The sequence below is a fragment of the Lissotriton vulgaris genome, chromosome 9, assembly GCF_964263255.1.
Source record: "Lissotriton vulgaris chromosome 9, aLisVul1.2, whole genome shotgun sequence".
Classification (NCBI taxonomy): Eukaryota; Metazoa; Chordata; class Amphibia; order Caudata; family Salamandridae; genus Lissotriton; species Lissotriton vulgaris.
In genome coordinates this window covers 834,131,529-834,152,172 of record NC_141697.1, presented here as the reverse complement: position 1 = coordinate 834,152,172, position 20,644 = coordinate 834,131,529, and the positions used below count along the sequence as shown (strand labels likewise).

The following is a 20,644-nucleotide window of genomic DNA, read 5'->3' as shown; positions in this document are numbered from 1 at the left end:
TATAGAATAGTCTATATACTTTTACTTGTAAACAATTAAACCCCTGAAGTCATACTACCTAAGTTGGCACTTGTCTCTAGTTCTCTATTTTCTCTTTTCTTACTCTTTACATCCCTTTTTTCATCTAACTCTCAAGGTTGCTCATTGGTATGTTGTTGTCAACCTCTCGTTCATTAGTTACGAAGGAGTTCTTACTTTTGACCTTTTATATTATCACTGTATGCGTATTTGTACACCAGATCATGTAATTTTTTTGTTTTAGGTTTTTGAAACATCTTTAATAAATATACACTGAAATAAAAAAAATGACGATGAGAACAGCCAGGATGATTTCAACCTTCCTAGGCAGGTGTTAGAATGGAACTTATTTTAAGATTCCTGTACCTAAAAAGCATCATGTTGGAATGGTGGAACAGTCACTATCATCCATCTACATGTAACCACATTTCAGACTAAAACTGTCTGATGGCTTGTCATTAAAATCCTCTCTGAAAGAAACTATCTTGGCAAACCAATTTGATGGCATTGAATATATCTGACGTATCTCGTGGCACACCCCATGACCAATTCAGGTGCTGTTTGCCAAAGTAGATATGCATGGTGGCACCTGTGAGAATTATTTAGAAGTGTGTGGCACTTCATGGCAGCCTGTCTGATTTCACAATACCGTGTAGCTGCAAAGCAGTCTTTTGGCATAGACCTCAGATACCTTGGCATTTGAGCTTAAGTGAGAACTACCGTGATTTCTTCACTGTATTACACAGCACAAGTACAAGTCATAAACAAAAGCCTACCATTTTGACAGTAACATGACAGGTATTTAAACATTGTTCAACAAACTGAACTGTTTATGAACGCCTCTGCATTCTTGTTCAACAGTAACTTTCTGAAAACTTTCTGCTCAAATTGTGGGTTTTGGGGGTTGCCTCCTTGAGGGAACAGAGCCCCTGTTCCTTGCTTGAAATATAGTCGCACACCTTGCATCCCTTTGTGCTGGGATGGTGATTGGCAGACAGAAAGTTGCCTGAGCTGATGTTGGAGCATTTTTTGGAGTAACGGCGGCCCTGAATCACAGTATTGCGGTTGCAGCTGGCACAGCTGGGTTGATGATGCTTCAGCTTGGGGCTACATGCAGTGGGGTTCTCCTTCAACAAATTCATCCCCACCTTCCGCTGCTGCCACTTTCTGCATATCTCTGTCTGGACCTGTGAAAATGGTTAAGAAAGGTGGTGAGGAAGATGTCACAGTAAAAATAAAAGCAAGCTATGTGCAACTACTTATAAAAAAGAATTAAGATAAATACCAAGCCTATGCACACATTGTATAGTGCTGGGTGGTGATGGAGCAGGGGAAACAAAATATTTTTCTACCCCTTGGAAATTAATTACCTCAAAACTTTAATGATACTAACTGAACGTATGTACTAATCAACAAATACACCTTTATTAGACACTACATGTGGGAAACTAACTAGCTTTGCAAAATCGAATTTACTTACAAGTGTAGATTAAAATAACATAGGTTTTGTCATTTGCATAATAAATAGAGTAAAATTACATGGATTTTGTTGTGTAGTAAAATTATACTTATACTGCCATCGTCCACAAGAAAAGTATCAGGGTCTCGACTAGCACCGACAACGCGCTCAGCACCGCCGAACACATGCATTTCCAGATCCACACAGACCCTAATTCCAGCCTCAGAGGCACCCTCGTCTGCCGACCCCCGGGCCCCACCCCCAGTTCAGCGACTCTATCGCCAACTTGATCAGCACACATTGACCTCCACTGACTACAGCCTCCTCGGAGACTTGAACTTTCACCTTCAGAACAACAATGACAACAACTCCACAACCCTGATCGATAACCTCGCCAACCTCGGGCTGAAACAACTCGTCACAACGCCCACCCACTCGGCCGGCCACACGCTCTACCCCGTCTTCTCCTCAAGCCCATACGTCTCCATCAGCCACACCACCAAACTCCTCTGGACCGACCACCGTTGCATCCACTTCACCTTCCAGAAACCCACCACACACCACCGCACACCACCACACTCAACAGTTCCCCCGATGCTGATGGAGCAACATCACAGAAGACCAACTACACGCAAACCTCGCTCTCAGCCCACCCACTGAATTCTCCAACACCGATGACGCTGCCCACAGCCTGAGACGCTGGATCAAGGACTGCACCAACACCCTCGCCCCGCTGAAGAAACCCCCCCTCAGAGATACCAGCAAGAAGGCCAGCTGGTTCACCCCAGAACTCCTAGCCTCAAGCAAGCCTGCCGGAAACTAGAAAAGAAATGGTACAGTGAACAAACTCCGGACAGCCACGCAGCACACAAGGACGCCATCCGCAAGCACCACCATCTCATTAGGACGGCCAAGAAGACCTCCTTCAAAAACCGCCTCGACAACAGCGCACACAATAGCAAGGAGTTCTTCAACATCGTGAAGGAACTCTCCAAACCCAGCTCCAACACCAACGAAATCTCGCAGTCGCAAGCCCTGTGCGACTCCCTCGCCACCTTCTTCCACCGCAAGATAGCAGACATCCATGACAGCTTTAACACCCAGACAGCCCCATCAGACAGCAGCACAACAGACCCTCCGTACACCATCGACCCGACCCCCTGCTAGCCTGGGCCAGTGTGAGCATCGATAACACCATCGAGACCATGCGCTCAATCCACTCCGGCTCTCCGTCAGACCCATTACCGCACCACGTCTTCAACAGAGCAAGCAGCTCCATCGCACCCCACCTGCGCAACGTCATCAATCTCTCCCTCGAGACCGCGACCTTCCCAGAGATCTGGAAACACGCCGAGATCAACGCCCTACTCAAAAAACCGAAGGCAGACCCAAGAGACCTCAAGAACTTGCGGTCCATCGCTCTGCTCCCCTTCCCGGCAAAGGTCATTGAGAAAACCGTCAACAGACAGCTAGCCAGATACCACAAAGAAAACAGAATCCTGGACCCTTCCCAGTCAGCGTTCTGCAGCAACCAGGGACTGCCCTCATCACCGCCACCGACGACACAAGGACCCTGCAGGACAACGCCGAGACCGCAGTACTCATCCTTCTAGACCTCTCTGCCACCTTCGACACTGTCTGCCACCGCACACTACAAGCCCCCCTCCTCGCCGCAGGGATCCGAGACAAGGCTCTGGATTGGACCACCTCCTTCCTCTCTGGCAGAACCCAGAGTGTCCGCCTTCCCCCAATCCATTCCAAAGCCTCCGAGATCATCTGGGAATCATCCTCAACTCAATGCGCTCAATGACCAAGCAAGTGAATGCCATCTCCTCCTCCTGCTTCAACACCCTCCGCATGCTCCGCAAGATCTACAGATGGATCCCGAGAAATACAAGAAAGACAGTCACCCAGCCCCTCGTCAGCAGCAGACTCAAGTACGGAAACGCCCTCTACGCGGGAGCCCCAACCAAGCTCATCAAACAACTACAACGCATCCAAAACGCCTTTGCACGACTGATCCTTGACGTACCACGCCACAGCCACATCACCCCCCTCCTGAGCAACATGCACTGACTCCCCGTCAACAAGAGGATATCCTTCAAGTTCCTCACCCACGCAAACAAGGCACTCCACAAGACTGGCCCAGCCTACCTCAACAGATGGCTATCCTTCTACATCCCCAACTGCCAGATACGCTCCACCGACCTCTCACTCGCCCCCGTCCTGCGCATCCGAAGAGCAACCACCGGTGGGAGATCCTTTTCCCACCTCACCGCCAAGACATGGAACACCCTCCCACTGAGCCTACGATAGACCCAAGACCTGCTGACCTTCAGGAGGAAACTCAAGACCTGGCTGTTCGATCAGTAGCAGTCCTACCCCCCAGTGCCTTGAGATCCTAGCAGGTATGTAGTGCGCTTTACAAATGATTGATTGATTGATACTATGGCAAAAAATGCAGATGGTAAGTAAAATGGCTTTAAATGTCGCTTTTGCTAGGTAATATCTAACACAAGTCATTAGAATGGTGGGTGGTAAACAGAAAGACTTATTTTCTATGTCTAATTTTTGTTGTGTTTGTTCTTTTCTTAGTTTTGTTCAGGCCTGGTAGGCCATGCCTGAAAAAAGCTGCAGGAGAGGGATGGGATTGCGGGCGACGAATAAGATGGCCCGCGCATGAGCAGAGTGGATGCTCCAGTCACGTGTATACGGCCTATGCCCGGAGTGAGAGATGTCAAGGCCAGCCTGACCTGTAATGAGAGTCGTGTCAAGAGTTCAGCATTTATGTATGGAACTGGATGGGAGAATCGAGCTACAGAGGATAACCATTGGAGTTTGTTATAAATATATTAACAAATTAAAATTCCTTGGGATATTGTGGATCATGAGAACTACTGTATGCATTTATTGTTTGCAAACCAGTTCGAACAAGGAGAGAGATGAAGTGACCATCACCACCCCTCCAATGGACCAATTAGAATGAATTCAGCCCCTAAAAGATTTAAATTTTGAGTGTGGCGAGTTAGAGGAAAAGGTATAAATAAGTGTGCGCTTACTTTAGGTCGACATTCCTTCATTTTTCTATCCTGATGCTACTAGAGACTCTGTCATTTTGGACTTTGAACTTTAATGGTGAGTAGGAATGAGACCTTCGCGGGAGTTGCCCTGGGAGGAGATTGCGTCTGAGGAGGTTAGAGGGACAGTCAGTCAGTTTCGGGAGATCTATCCTGTGATCTGCGGTTCATTCTTCTTTCTGGTGAACCATTCTCATCATCGCCCTTTGGTCAAGAGTAATGAGTATTTTCCGTTTCTATTTTAATTTTTACCTAAATCCTTACTGATAATGTCAAATATTTTTGTTCAATAAAACTTTACTTATTTACTTTCATTCAATGAATTCAGATAAAATCATATGCTAACTCTAAATTGAGTCTGTGATTCTTAAATTAATCATGATCAATAAATGTTAAAGGTTTTTTAATCGTGATTGAGCTGGACTTAATCGCCATCAACTGATTCTACTAGTTGGTCCATCGACTGAATAGCAGAGTACCTTGATGTTTAGAACTGATAGTTTCAAAGATTAATGTATATAATGTGTATAGTGTCCATTCAGTCATTTTATTAAGGTACAATTTTTTCCAGCAGCTTGTCTACTTATCATTAATTCAGAAAACTGAGTAAATTTGTGTATTCAGTGTCATGGGCCCCACCGACGCAAGTTTATATGAATAAATAGGTGTAGGGGTTTTCTAGGTTGATGTCATAAGGAAAAGGTTTATAATAGCTGCATCAGATTTCTTGGTAGCAGAGATATGGTTTCTATAGGTCAGTTTGGGGATCACTGAATATTGTTTTTTCTATCTCTAACACTTTGGGGCCGATTCCGATTCGGTAAAAAAAGCGTCCGTCCGAATCGTATCTGGAGCCCTCTTCGTACGAATCGTACACGTCCGTCCGAATCGCGTAGTACAATCCGTATCTCGTCAATCCGTACAAATCGACGCAAACCGTACGAATTGCAAGGGTGAAACCGTATGACACGGACCCTCACAGTGAATCGTATGATTCGTAAACATGCTGTACGACCCGACGAGTACGATCCGGACCAGGGTATGAGGACGCAATTCGTACGGTCCATGTCAGGTAAGGGCGATTCGTATGGACAACCACACAATCACATACACACCGTATGGTGCGTACACCCCATGATCGCAGGGCTACAGTGCGCACACCCTGCAATCATGGGGTACGGTGTGTACATGCCATGATCGCAGGGGTACGCACCGTACCCCTGCGATCATGGGGTGTACGCACCGTACCCGGGGGGGGGCATTCTGTATCGGTTTCAAGGCGTACTCTGCTTCTACACCTACTTCTCCACCTGTCTCCACCTAAGTCTCCTTAAATAAAGCGATGTACGGTGCGTACCCGACACAAATCGTACTTGCTGGGTTGGGAAAACCTGCTTCGAACCATACGGATGTCGCGTACAGCGGGTTCCGAGGGAGAATCGTGCGGAGATTAGAGTTGTACGGTCTTTGTATGATTCATACGGAGTCCTGCTCCTGGTACGAATCGTACGTCATCGTACGGACGGGCACGTTGCAGGGTATGATTCATATCGGAGTGGTTTTTCCCGAATCGGATTCGGCCCCTTTATGTTGAGTTTGTATTATGTTATATGTAGTCAGAATTTTGAAACTTCCAGGAAGTAGGAAGTGGACACGTGTGACAAGAGAAGTCTCATGGAGTTGTCCATTGTCTGATTTCAATTTGGTGATTACACAGGACTGTGTTATGTTAGGGAAATTCATGTATGAATTGCGTTGGGTGAAATAGCAACAGGTTTTCTTGTGAAACTTTGGCCTTAATTCTCAGGAGCAGTGTAGTCTCCACATGTGTTTTATCCCCAGAGAAACAGGGTTACCTCTTGTTTGAGAGAATCGTAAGGTAGAGGGAATTGCTACACTTATCGAACCAAACAGTATTCTGAAAAGTTTGAATAAACTATCTCTTTTGTCTAGAGAAACAGACAATGGTAATGTGTTTTACATTGTAATTCATCCATTTTGTCAAACCAACGAGTTAAGAATTAGTGCCGATAACTTTTGTAAAGGAGGGGTCAGCAGAAGCAGGTAGAGCTGACGTCAACAAGGACCGCACTGGGATTGGCCAGTTGTGGTAGAACGAAGAGCTTTCTGATTGGTGCACTGGCGTAAAGACACACTGGAATAGGACAGTGTGAGAGTGATGTAGAGATTTCTGATTGGTGTGATTTGCGCTGGGATAGGACAGAATAGTCGAGCAGATTGAAGGAGAGTAGTGTGAATTTGCTTCGACAAACATTATTAAAAAAATATGGCTTATTATGATGAGTGAGATAAAGAGAAACCATCATGGTTTGAGAAGTTAAAGAATCTTTTTAAGAAAGACAAAAAGGTTGTACCGAGGGAAGGAGAAGTGCTTACTCCACCGAAAACACCAGCATCTTATAAGATGATCAAATATGGCTATCATACTTGTATTTGGTTAGAAAATTGGGCGAAATGTACTCAAAATGATGAAGCATTGGCATTTCCAAAAACTTTGTTTAGCACAGCTGTACAGGCAAAATGATGAGCTCCGAACTGAGACCTAGACCGACTCAGTTTGAAGCCCTAGGTGAATGGGAAGATGAGATGTATCAAAGAGAGAGACGCCGAGGTACAAAGGATTATGGTTTTATTCATGGGAGAGTATAGGGTTTGAGTCATAAAGACAGGATGAGCCGATGGAGGTATGCTAATATGACGGATGGCATGTTTCCTTCTAGAACAGTTGAGGAAGTAACAGGGAAAAAGTGTACAGAGAAGAAGAAGTATGCAGTATCAGAGAGGTGTGGGTATAGAGTTAGTGAAACTGATGATGAGTTGCTGGAGGACATTTTAAATAAAAGACCCTCTCCATATCAACAGGCTTCTGCGGTGGTGACACCAAATGCACCGCCAATGGCAACTGTGATAAATAAAAGCCCTGAACAATTTTCTGAAATAGATAGTTAATTTAATAAACAAAAAATACCACAGACTGTGGAACCTGATAATCCTAATGCGACCGAACAAGCTAGAACAACAAGAGAGTTGACTGAAAAGATAAGAGAATTGACAAAGAATATAGAAGCTGTAACTGTCGCAGTAACTATAGGTCCAGTAATACCAGTGTTTGAAAATCAAAAGATAGACGAACATTTCTTAACCATTCCCTTGAATTCTAGCATGCAAAAAGTAAGAGAAAAGATAATCATGGAAGTCAGGGAGGAAAAATATTTGGTTAGATCAACTCCACCTATGAATTTGACAATTAATCAGAGTCCAATAAATAAAATTCCTATTGGGACTGAGTAAGCAACTGAAACCCTAGAGGGAAGTGTAAATAGGGTAGAACTAAATGCGACCCCTGTGAGTCCAACTGCGGAAGAATAAAATGATTGGGTAAGGAGTTTGCCGAAGAAAGACACAGAACAACAACCTTTGGATGTGATTAGGTTAAAGATAGATATGGAAGAATTGATTCTAGGGACTATTGGTTCAGATTGACTAAAATCCTATCAAGATAATGAATTAATGTTTATTTGTAAAAGTATTACTTGGAGAGCTAGGAACTTGCATGAAAAACAGAAAATGAATTGGGAATAGATTTTGTAAAAATCAGAGGATTACAGAAACCATACAGAGTAGATTTTATTGATAAAGATAAGATGTAGAAAATCGGAACACTTCAGGACGGTTAACACAGATAAAATAACGGATTGTGTTACTGAGAAAATGGGGAGACTTAGACAGGTGGAGAAGTAGGTGGATAAAGATAAAGAGAAAAGAAGGAACGGCTGATAAGACAACATTAGCTTTCCCCGTAAAAGAAAAGGAACCAACGGTAATAGAATGTCAGATGAGAGAAATTCCAGGAGAAGGTTAGGCACACATCCCATGTTCCAGACACGATATATTGTCGTTTACAAATGATTTTCAAAGATTGAGATAAAAGCCTGTAGAATGGTATAGACAGGTGGGAAGGTTAGTAAAGGTTTCAAAATTATTGTGGGAAGATTTAGATGGGTTATTTGAGATTGTTGTTCCTGCTGATTTATGGACAGAATGTAAAATTACAATTGACTGGCCGATAGAAGAAGGTCCTAGAGGTGCAAAAACAGGATCCCCAGGTACAGAAGTAATGAGAAAGTATGAGCAGGCAATCTCATATCTGAAAAATAATACTCAACCGAAAGAAACGGACTAGGTAAAGATTGATAGAACAACTCTGGAGAATAAGGAGTCTGTACATGCTTATTATGAAAGGTTGCTTTTAGTCTTTAAACGGTACAGTGGATAAGAGAATTTGAGTGAAAAGGACATGAGTCATTTTGTATACCGATTTGTGTATGGGTTGAGACCTGAGATAAGTGAAATGATTAAGCAGCGTATGTTGTGTTGGCAGTCTAGTACAGAAGATGAGGTACTACGGTAGGCAAAATATTGTAATGATGATCTTGAGGCAAGAAAATGTAAGCTCAAAGAAAAAGCAATGTGGGCACCAGTAAAGGTTGCAGAACAGCAAGAAGCACAGATAAGTAACCAGATTAGTGATGCAGGGCAAACCAAGATCATACCTAACATTGGTAAAGGAAAAGGTCAGATGAGCATAGCAGAGGCCAAAAAGAAATGGCCATGTCATAATTGCAGAAAAATAGTACACTGGAAAAACGAGGGTAAATTACCTCCAAAAGTTATTACAGAGAATCATTCATTAAATCCACAGGTGCAGAATGAGGTGAGTTACCAACAGCCACAACAGCAGCCGGTAGTTACTCAACAGAGTCAGGTGCCGCAACCACCTCTCCCAAAGAGTGTAAATCCTCAAAGATACAGTGCAGAGGCAGGATTCTATGGTGGAGCATGTAACAAAATTGCTGCGCGCAGCTGCTGTTTCACAATATTGGCTCCGGCCAGATGGAAATTAATCAGATAAGAGCTTATGATGGGGCCTAGGAGAGGAAGAGGAGTGCGTGCGTGGCGCAACTCTAGAGGTAGATCAGTCAGGTCCATTTGTGGATGGAAAGGTGAATGTGTAAATGTTAATTTCCTTGTGGACACTGGTGCTATCCCGTTCTATTGTAAGATCAATGGAGATTTCAAATCTTCCACTTTCAAGAAAATTCATCTAAGTTGTAGGTGTCTCCAATAGACAAAATAAAACCCCTCTTACAAAACCAGTAGAGGTAGAAATTGGTCCACTTAGAGATTGGCATTGGTTTGTGGTGTGCCATTGCAGTCCTGTAAATTTACTAGGATGCAATATACTTTGTAAAATGAATTGCACCATCTACTGTACCACAGATGGTATCGCTTTTCAGACACCAGATGATAATATTCTGTATAAAGTGACTATGACAGAACTAGAACCAGAAATGTATGATATGTTTCCTGTGTTTGATGCAGAGAAAATTCCTACTGAATTGAAAGGAATAGTGAGGACTGATGTGTGGGATTTCACTGGTGATTGTATAGGTCTAATGAAAGGAGTTGACCCTGTAAAAATTATTGTAAAACCAAGAACAAATTTCCCAAAAACCCCGTAGTGCAAATTGACACCAGAAATTATAGAAGGAATAACCCCTGTGATTGATAAAATGATTGAACAAGGAATTTTGAGAGAGTTAATAAGCAGTTTCTGTAATTCATCTATAATGGGATTGAGGAAGCCTAATGGGACATATAAGATAGTGCAAGATTTAGGAAAAGTGAACAAAATTGTTGTTCCTTGCAGCCCAATTGTGCCAAACCCTGCTGTAATACAGTATCAACTCCCTCATGATGCAGAATGGTATACAGTCATTCATTTTCGCCATGCATTCTTTTCTATTCCATTACACCCTGACAGCCAGCCATTATTTGCGTTTCGGTTTGGTGAACGTATTTAGGCATGGTGCCGAATTCCTCAGGGTTATACTGAAAGCCCTTCTATTTTCAATCAAATTTTGTAAAAATCTTTAGAAAGTTTGAAAATACCTGAAAAATCTGTGATGGTCCAGTACATTGATGACCTACTGGTGGCATCAAGGACAAGAGAAGCATGTGTTACCCACACAATTGCATTATTAAATTATGTGGCAGAAGGAGGACACAATGTGTCCCCATCAAAATTGCAGTTTTGTCATCAGGAAGTACAGTATCTAGGTAATAAGATTGAAAAGGTAATGAGAAAAGTGAGAACAGAAAGAATCAGGATTATTAAAGGAATGAGATCCCCAATGACACAGAGAGAGGTTTTAATGTTCCAAGGAATGGTTGGTTATTGCCAACAGTGGATACGTGGATTTTCATTGATTGCAAAACCTTTACAGCGATTAACAAAAAGTGATGTAAAAGATCCGATTGTGTTGAATGAGGAAGAGATGGAAGCTTTTGAAGCCCCAGCATTGAGAAGGCCTGATTATGATAAAAGAACTTGAATTGTACTGTAGTGAAAGAGATGGATGTGAACTTTCAGTACAACTACAAAAGACATGGAAAAATGAGACAACCAATTGCTTACTTTTCAGCTGTTTTGGACCCAGCAGCAAAATGATTGCCTGGATGTCTGAAAGCAGTAGCTGCTACTTGTGTGAGTCTAGAACAGGGTGAAGGCATTGTAATGGGATATCCTTTACCGGTATACGTCCCACATTGACCAGAACAAATACACATTAAATGACACATAGTCGGCTGACTAGGTATGAAAAGGGAATTTTGGGTGCAGATAATGTAACGATTGTAAGATGCATAAGCGTGAATCCTTCCACCTTACTGCCTGAGGCAGTAAATGCAGAGGGCAAAGATGATGTTGATCATAATTGTTTGAATGTGCTTGAATTCTGCACAAAGCCCCATCCTGATATTAGAGATGAACCTCTAGAAGATTCAGATTATGTGATGTTTGTGAATGGATCATGCCTGAGAACAAAAGTTTTAAGCGCTGCGTATGCTGTATGCACAGTGGCAGCCAAATGGAAGCGTCTTATTTGAGAGGAATACGTTCAGCCCAAGTTGCTGAGCTGACCACTTTAATCCAAGCTTGCAAACTGGGAAGAAATTTCCGAATCACTGTGATCACAGATAGCCAATATGGCTTCGGAGTGGTGCATGATTTTGGACAGATCTGGTCCCAGAGAGGATTCCTGACTTCCTTAAGGTCTCCAATTAGGAATGGTAAGTTTGTAAAGATGTTGCTTGAGGCAATACATCTGTCTAAACAAATTGCAGTGGTGAAATGTGCTGCACACAAAAATGGAAATTACTACATTACAGAGGGAAACAAGTTTGCTGATGAGATAGCTCAATATTGTGCCAGAAATAAGACCTCAATAAATCAGTGGAGGGAAAAAGAATATGTTTCATGTCCATTGCTGTTTACTAACATAGTTGAAACGTGGAATGAGGTGAGACAACTGCAAGAAGAAGCAAGTGATGAGGAAAAAGATACATGGATAAAAGCATGCTGTAGACGAAGAGGGAACGATGAAGTTTGGGTTTACAGAGATGAAACACCAGTTCTGCCTGATACCATGATCTCCAACATGGTACGGATGTACCATGGACATGCACACATAAGTAGAGATGCCATGATTAGACTTTTCAAACAGACCTGGTACAACCCCAAATTTAGGGCTATAGCTGAAAGCCTTTTCCAAAGATGTCTCATATGGCAACAGCTAAACCCTGGAAGAAAGACAGTAGTGAGTTTGGGAACAATAGGACGTGGAGGAGGTCCTTTTACCAGAATGCAATTAGATTTTATTGAAATTCCCCTGAGTAACAGATTGAGGTATGTCTTGGTAGTTGTCTGTTTGTTCTCTCCTTGGGTGAAAGCCTATCCAACAAGAAGGAATGATGGAGTTACTGTAGCAAAGCTCCTACTGAGAGAAATAATTTCTAGATATGGTTTTCCGGTAACGATAGAAACAGATGAAACCATTTCCAGAATGAAATTATCCAGCTGATATGTGAAGCGCTGGATATTGAACAAAAGCTGAACTGTGCCTACAGAACAGAGGCTTCTGGGGTGGTTAAGCAAGTAAATGAAGTAAATGGCACCATCAAGAATAGGCTACAAAATTGTGTCAGGCCACAGGACTCAGATGGCCAGATGCCTTGCCCCTTGTGCTCATGAACATAAGGAGCGTCCCAGACAGAAAAACAGGTCTAAGTCCTCATGAAATAATAATGGGATGAGTAATGAGAGAAGCACACATACCTGTCAACAAACTGCTGACTATAACTGAGGAGCTCATTCTGGACTATTGCAAAGGATTGGCTGATGTGGTGCATTCTCCGTTTTATCAGGTTGGACCGGATGCGACCACTCTTGAGAGAAAGCCAGCTCATGATCTGAGTCCAGGAGAGTGGTTCCACATCAAAGTCCACAAAAGAAGGAATTAATTGGTTCCTCGCTGGGATAAGCTACAACAGGTGATTCCGTTGGCTACCACAGCAGTAAAGTGTGCAGGTGTGAAAAATTGAATTCATGCCAGCCATACTATCAGAGTTCCAGATTCTGAAGATCAACCTGTAAGTTGACATCTGGAAATATCAAACACCAGTTCAGCATCTGAAGCAGAACTGAAGCAATCAGAGTACCAGATTCTGAAGATCGACCTGTAAGTCGACATCTGGAAATATCAGATACCAGTTCGACATCTGAAACAGAAAAATCTGAATCTCGTGAAAGAGAAGTAGAAGAATTTCAAAGACAAATAATTTATTATTTTAAATCTTTTTATTGGTTTCAAGCAGGTCATACATGGTAGACGTCTAGACAATACATTTGAGTGATGTTGGGCTTCTTTGAAAGACAAATAATCGATACTGAAACAGGAGAGGCAGAAATAATTCACAGTGATGGTGAACAACCAAGTACAAGTTTTGCGGAAATCCCTTCAGAAATATTTGAAACAGAAGAAAATCTAGATTCAGACCAAAAATCAGAGATCATAAAATTCAAAGTTAAAGAAGGTGAAGTGAGATCTGAAACAGAATCCGAGGAAAGTGAAGAAGAGATGAGGCAAAGAAGAGGACCGAGAAAGAGAGCTTGGCAAGTGGAACGTGGGGAAAAGGAAAACAAACTAAAAAGGCCAAGGAAAGGAGACAATTGGCCCAATGAGAATAAAAGACTGAGATATAAAATAATAAATATAAACAAAAATAAAGAAGAACAAGTGAATGAAATAACAAGCCAGAGAAAATAAATAAAATTGAACAAAGGACAATTGCAGAGACCCAAAAACGTGAAAAGACCTAATCTGAATTACAAATCGCCCGAATGGACATACATAGCACTGCCTGACATTGAAGAGGTGGATAGCAGTCACGAAAACCCAAACGAGGACTGTAGGCAAGTGGGTGAGAGTGAACTGCGCACTTCTTGAGGAGACCAAAGAAACCAGAAAAGACACACAAACTGATAAAGCCAAAAGAAAGTTTTTAAGGAATAAAAAGTACGCTAAAAGCATTTGACTCTGGTCAACAGTAAGAGAAAGGGAAAAGTGGCAAATGCCATTTTGGGAGTGTGAAGAGATATATTTTTCCAGTACATATTTTAGATTATAGTTCACTATGGTAGACACTAAGAATAGAAGATCTAAATGTGAGTTTTTCCGTAGATGGTGTAAGATGTGTTTCTATTGTACAGGTTTGCTGATGCTTATTTGGTTTATTTTAGCAATAATTATTCCACTTAGATTAGTTGAAGAAAATACATCTAACATCAACAATGACACGAATAGCGACAAGACATCCAACATAAAGGGCACCACAACACTGATAGATAGCACTGAACTTCATAGAGAAAAGTCAATAACTGATTTTTCCAAGAATGTTTTCACAAAACCTTTGTATGAATATGTAGAGACAATGGATTTAAGGGATTGTTATGTCTGCTAGCAGTTACCCCTGTCTGTGACAGAAGGTGTAACATATCATCAGGCAAATTAGAATATTATTACACTGACATAGATGCTGTTTTTGCTAAAGTTTCCGTAGCCACTGAACTAAATAGGGTGAAACTTGCTAAGATTTTTGGAGAATTTTTCTTAGAAACAAAAGAATTACCATTAGATTACGCATTTAAACACAATCTTACTTGTATATTAAAGAAGGAAGAAAAGATCTTTTTAGACATGGTAGAAGACAGAAGGGTTACGTTTCAAAGAAAAGCAACAGGAGAAAAGATGAAAACAATACAGCATTGGTTTTAGATTGGCCACAACAAGGAAAATTGTGTAGTAGTAAAGATAACATCATGTATGATAACTATTTTATGGGTTCTAGTGAGTGCCGAGATACATACAAAATTATAGGAGGATGGGGATTCAAAGTAGGGAAAGATCCAGTATTCCCAGGGATCTATTATGTTTGCGGGAACAAAGCTTATTATGGTTACCGGACCATTGGTATGGAACTTGTTATCTAGGCCTGGTGTTTCCCAAGATATGCCACGTGGAAAGGGGAACTAAGGGAATTAATGAGATAGGTAAACCATTAACAAGTAGAAGAAGGGAAAGCTTCTCAGAAATAATAGGTGACATTTTTGGAGCATTGATACCAGCAGTGGGTGTTTCTTTCAATGCATACAAAATTCGGATATTATCTACATTAGTAGATCGTTTGTCAACGAATACTGAGAAGGGTTCTTGATGGTAAATACCGAGATGGTTGCCATGAGAGCTATGGTGATGCAAAATCGACTTGCCCTTAATATTCTTTTTGCAAAAGAGGGTGGAGTCTGTGAAATTCTGAAGGTACAATATTGTTGCACTTACATTCCAGATAAAAGTCAGAATATACAGAAATATGTAAAGAACATTACTGAATTGCTAGGAGTCCATATTGACAATACCCTGTCTATGAAAAACCACGCCACATTTTTATGCGGCAAAAGTTTTGCACTACTTAAAATGCTAAGACGAGTCTTCGCATGGATTCCCGTAGAATGCAGAAAAATACTAGTCCAGTCACTGCTGATAAGCAAACTAGACTACGGGAATTCCCTATTTGTCGGCATGGCAGACTACCAGTTCACAAAACTGCAGCTGGTCCAGAACGCGGCATCAAAGGCAGTCTGCAACAGGAAAAAGTACGACTGAGCCAAAAGTTGTATGAGAGCCCTACATTGGCTCCCAATGAGGCAAAGAGCCTCCTTTAAAATGCTATGCATCACACATAGGGCATTGCATAACACGCGCCCAAACATCCTAAAAAACAGGATCATGTTTTATGCACCCAATCAGAATCTTCGCTCACAATACACTGCAAGAGCTTCCACCTCACAAGTAAAGAGAACCAGGATGGGCGGTCACTCCTTCCCCCACCTGGCCACGAACATCTGGAATGACTTGCCCACAGAGCTCAGGCTTACAGACTGCCACCTCACTTTCAGGAAAAAACTGAAAACCCTACTTTTTCCCACATCCGACAAACCCTCCTAAACTCCTGGACCAGCTCGCCGCAGACCCCAGCTATTTTAGCGCCATGATATCCTATCTAGGATGAATGATGCGCTTTACAAGTACAAATACAAATGCAAATACAAATACTGAAAGACTGTGCTTTGTTGTAAGCTACCAGGCCTCAGTCTCTAGGTTTTTTGTGGGTGCAGAGAGTGCTTCAAACTGCATTTTAGTGTTAGATGTGGGACAGCACTAGGATTACCATGGTACACTCCCCACTCATACCCACAGCCTCAGAGCCCAAGTTTAGTGTGGCCAAAGACCTTTGCCATAGTGGATTTCCACTGACACATTGCATTGTTGGCCTTTTTAGAGTAACACAAACAGGAACTACGGAAAAAAATGATTTATCACGACCTGTAAGCCTTTACTCCATTGGTCATAGAGGAAGTACGAGTGTCATAGGGTGTCCCCCCCCCCTCAGGCTGATGAACTGTAAAAGTCTGGACCCTGATCATTAGTCATTGCTAACCAAAATGCTGAACTTGCAAAAGGATGCCAGGAAGACTCAATCTGTTGCACTTCGATTTTTGACCGGCAAGAAGGACCCGAGTAGTTTGGACCTCCTTTCTTTTGAAACAAAAGGTCAGAAAGGTCTCCAAAGATCATGAAGCTGATCCTCCGTGTGGCTCAAGGAACCTAAAAAAGCTGAAGAGGACATGTCTGTGAAGAATGCCAGTTGACCAGTGGCAACTGGACCTTGACTGGACTTTGCTGTTTCCATCTGCCAGTCACCCTGAGGGGCAGATTTAACATTATTTCAAGCAGAGCAGTGCAGCAAGCCACCTTGTTGGGTGAAAGAGAAAGGGCAGGATTGCACCATATTTAACATAATATGGCACATTCCTGTACTTGCTTGCATTGGCGCAGAATGTGCTGCCAAGCTTTAACACAGACACCCTTGTGCCGTGGTGCATGGGTGCCTGCTCTGCAGACATGATTGTTTTGTGCAGGAACAGGCACCTTCCTGCACATACATAATCCCCAGACAGCTTTTTTCTTTCTATGTAGGAACAAAAGAGGAGAAATAAAGATATTTCTCCTTGTTACGCCTGACCTGGGAAGGCATATCATTTTGCCCCATTCCCAGGTCTACCAGTAATTGAAAATCTGGGAATGTGCCTAAATCGTTGAGTGGATGCATGGAAAAATCCACGCTCCAGCCATGAACCATCTCCCTGGGGCATAATAATCCAACACAGCAATTTGTTAGTCTAGATTCATCAAGCCACACAAGGTGACCTCGCATGGCTTGATAAATCTGAATTAGTAGTTGTGTCACCCTTGCATTCCCTTGCATGGCGCAAAGGCAATGCAACCCATTGATAAATCTGTGACTCCACACGGGGTCCTGTGCACCTTATAAGTGTCTTCCTGTAGTAGTTCAGGCACCACAATAAGTTTGGAAACTTTGCTCCAAAGCTTCAAGGGGACTGACGGCAAAAAAAGTTTTTGATTCACAGTTCCACAGTGTGAGATTGAAATTCCTCAGAAAACAAAATAGTTTGGACTTGGAAATTATTTCAAACTTCCCTACTTCCAGGCCTGAGCAGGGCATATGCAGCTTGGGGAGGCGCCCTGATATTAAAATAAAGCTGCAGCTCTCCCTTGTAAAGGAACATGAACTACAAATCCCAGCATGCAAAGAAGGAGAAATAAAATACCCACTTATGGGAACCCACTGAAGGAAAAAGTACTATGAACTATCTATCCCAGCATGCATGGATACTAATGAGCATTCCACTAGAGACCATAAAGAGCAATTTTGAAAATGAATTGGTGGTTTACGCTAATTGTGTGGATGCCCCGAGATGAGCCTGTGAACAAGGGCTTTGGCAGTCCACATCATAGCAGCATACCTGTAGAGGTAGGCAAGATGTACAAATTATTAAGAGATGTATCTTACAGTGAGAAACAGATTGCCAGAACATTTGCAAAGCACACACCTCATAATCCTACAGCATATCCTGCAACCAAGAGCCAGTGTAAGACAAATATGAAGTCAAAATGTGTCAAGAGTCGTAAAGAAAATAAATGTGCATATGTAATGAAGTTGCACTAATGGAAGAAATTATATTGGCCTGTGATATACTGCAATCAACCACTGTGTTTGATGATGTCAGTGTAGATTACAGACTGTCATTTTAGCATTGTCTGTTATTGTGCATTTGAGTGTATTTACTTAGCATTGAGTCTTAAGATGAGGCCTTAAAATTATGCTTTGCTATTGAGGAATGTACATGATATTTTATTCTAGCAAGTGTGCATTGTCACCATATGCATTCTTTTCTACATTACTTAGGCTGAAGCAAAATGTTTTACTTTCAACGCTTCACATTAATAGCGGCTATTGTTTTGAGGTTAAACTTTCCTGTAGAATGACTAGACTAAAGATGCAGGGTGACATTAATGAATATTTGACACAGTACAATGCAGCATCCTGCAGCACATTTAATTAGAGGAGTCCCTTCTTGCACAAAAACAAAGCATCATACTTCTTGATTTTTTCCTCCGCTTTCAACACGGTTAAGCATGACAACCTACTGTCCCTACTGTAACAAAGGATTGGCTATCCTGGCCCGTGCTACAATGGTTTACCTCCTTCCTATATATCAGAACCAAAAGAATCAAGATGAAGCAATCACTCTCTCAACCCTCCATGTTCACCCTAGGAGTTCCACAGGGCTCAGCACTATCACCCATTCTTTTTTTTCTACTCATGGAATCCCTGGCAAACGTGCTGAACTCTGCGGATATTCTATATCACCTGTATGTGAAAGACACACAACTATATATGAAAATATCCTCCCCAGAAGACCTCATCTCCCTCAACGCTATTCTACATAATACTCAAAGTTGGATCACAGGCAACCACCTCATGCTTAACATTAAAAAACATGAATTCCTCCTCATCTCCACCCCAATCACACACCCAAGATAGACTTGTGGCTGAAGCATATAACTTCCTTTGACTGTGATCCCCACATCATTGATTCTGCAAAATCCTTTTTTAATCACCCTAGACAAACACTTAAATATGCAGGTGCGTATCAGTAATGCCACCAAGGTGGCTAATCATCAGATGAGTATCCTAAGGAAACTTAAACCCTTTCACCCACAGACCGACTTAATAATGGCAGTACAAACCCTAGTGTTACCAAGATTGGACTATGGAAGCACCACTCTATGCGGTCTTCCAAAATACAAGCTGGCCCCGCTGAGGGCATCTCTTTTTTTTTTTTATTGTTTTATTGAGTTTTACAAATAAAAAAAACTCAACGATCTGTGAACCCCCCCACCACACCCTTACACACAGAGCAGTATGTCATTGCTACACCACCACCCTCTTGGACAACCTCGCCAACCTCGGACTTAAACAACTGGTCACTTCCCCCACCCACATCGCAGGTCACACACTCGACCCCATCTTCACCTCCAGCAATCATATCTCCTTCAGCCACACTACGGATCTCCTCTGGACTGACCACAGCTGCGTTCACTTCACCTACAACAAGCCTAAACCCATCAACCACCTCCAACCAACTCTGCAAAGAAACTGGAACAAAATCACCATCGACCAGATCTCCTCATCGCTCCTTCTAAACACCCCAGCCCACTCTTCTAACCCAGACCAAGCCGCCGCCAACTTCACCCTATGGTTATCCAAACCCGCCGACATCCTAGCACCACTGAAAAAACGTCAAAGCAAACCTGGCAGCAAGAAGGCCTCATGGTTCAACGATGATCTTAAGGAGTCCAAGAAACTCTGCCGCTCCCTGGAAAAGGCCTGGAAAAAAGACCCAACCACTACCACCAAGGACGCCTTCAAAAACGCCACCCGCACACACCACCAACTAATCCGGAAGGCCAAGAAAACAGCATTCAAGGATCGACTAGACAACAACGCCCACAACAGCAAGGAACTTTTCAACATCGTCAAGGAATTTACCAATCCCTCGGCCAACTCCAACGACATCACCCCCTCTCAAGCCCTCTGCGACTCCCTGGCTTTATTCTTCCACAACAAAATTGCAGACATCCACAACAGCTTCGACAACCAACCCAGAGACCAACCCACCCAACCATATGCTGAACATTCTTCCCCCTTAAACACCCTTAACGACTGGAACCCAATCTCCACTGAGGACACCATCCGCCTGATGAACTCCATCCACTCAGGATCCCCCACAGACCCTTGTCCTCACCACATCTTCAACAAAGCAGACTCCGTCATAGCACCGCACCTCCGAGACGTCATCAACTACTCCTTCAACTCCGCCACCTTCCCGGAAAGCTGGAAACACGCTGAACTCACCGCCCTTCTGAAAAAACCCACAGCGGACCCCACCGAACTCAAAAACTACCGCCCCATATCGCTCCTTCCTTTCCCGGCCAAAGTCATCGAGAAAGCTGTCAACAACCAGCTCGCCGCCTTCCTCGAAGCCAACAAATCCCTCGACTCCTCACAATCTGGCTTCCGAGCAAAACACAGCACTGAGACCGCCCTCATCGCAGCAACAGACGACATTCGAACTCTACTGGACAATGGAGACACAGTCGCCCTCATCCTCCTCGACCTCTCTGCAGCCTTCGACACAGTCTGCCACAGCACCCTCTTACAACGCCTCAGAAACATCGGAATA

At 42.8% G+C, this 20,644-nt stretch overlaps 1 protein-coding gene across 1 annotated transcript in view; it reads right to left on the bottom strand.

The window, feature by feature from the left end:
* Positions 1 to 872: 872 nt before the first annotated feature.
* Positions 873 to 20,644, bottom strand: part of LOC147692327 (gastric inhibitory polypeptide receptor-like) — a 1,656,621-nt gene continuing 1,636,849 nt past the window's right edge. Inside the window, exon 13 of the mRNA XM_086939521.1 lies at positions 873 to 1,205. Coding sequence (XP_086795647.1) covers positions 873 to 1,205 — 333 coding nt within the window. The remainder of the gene's footprint in view (positions 1,206 to 20,644) is intronic.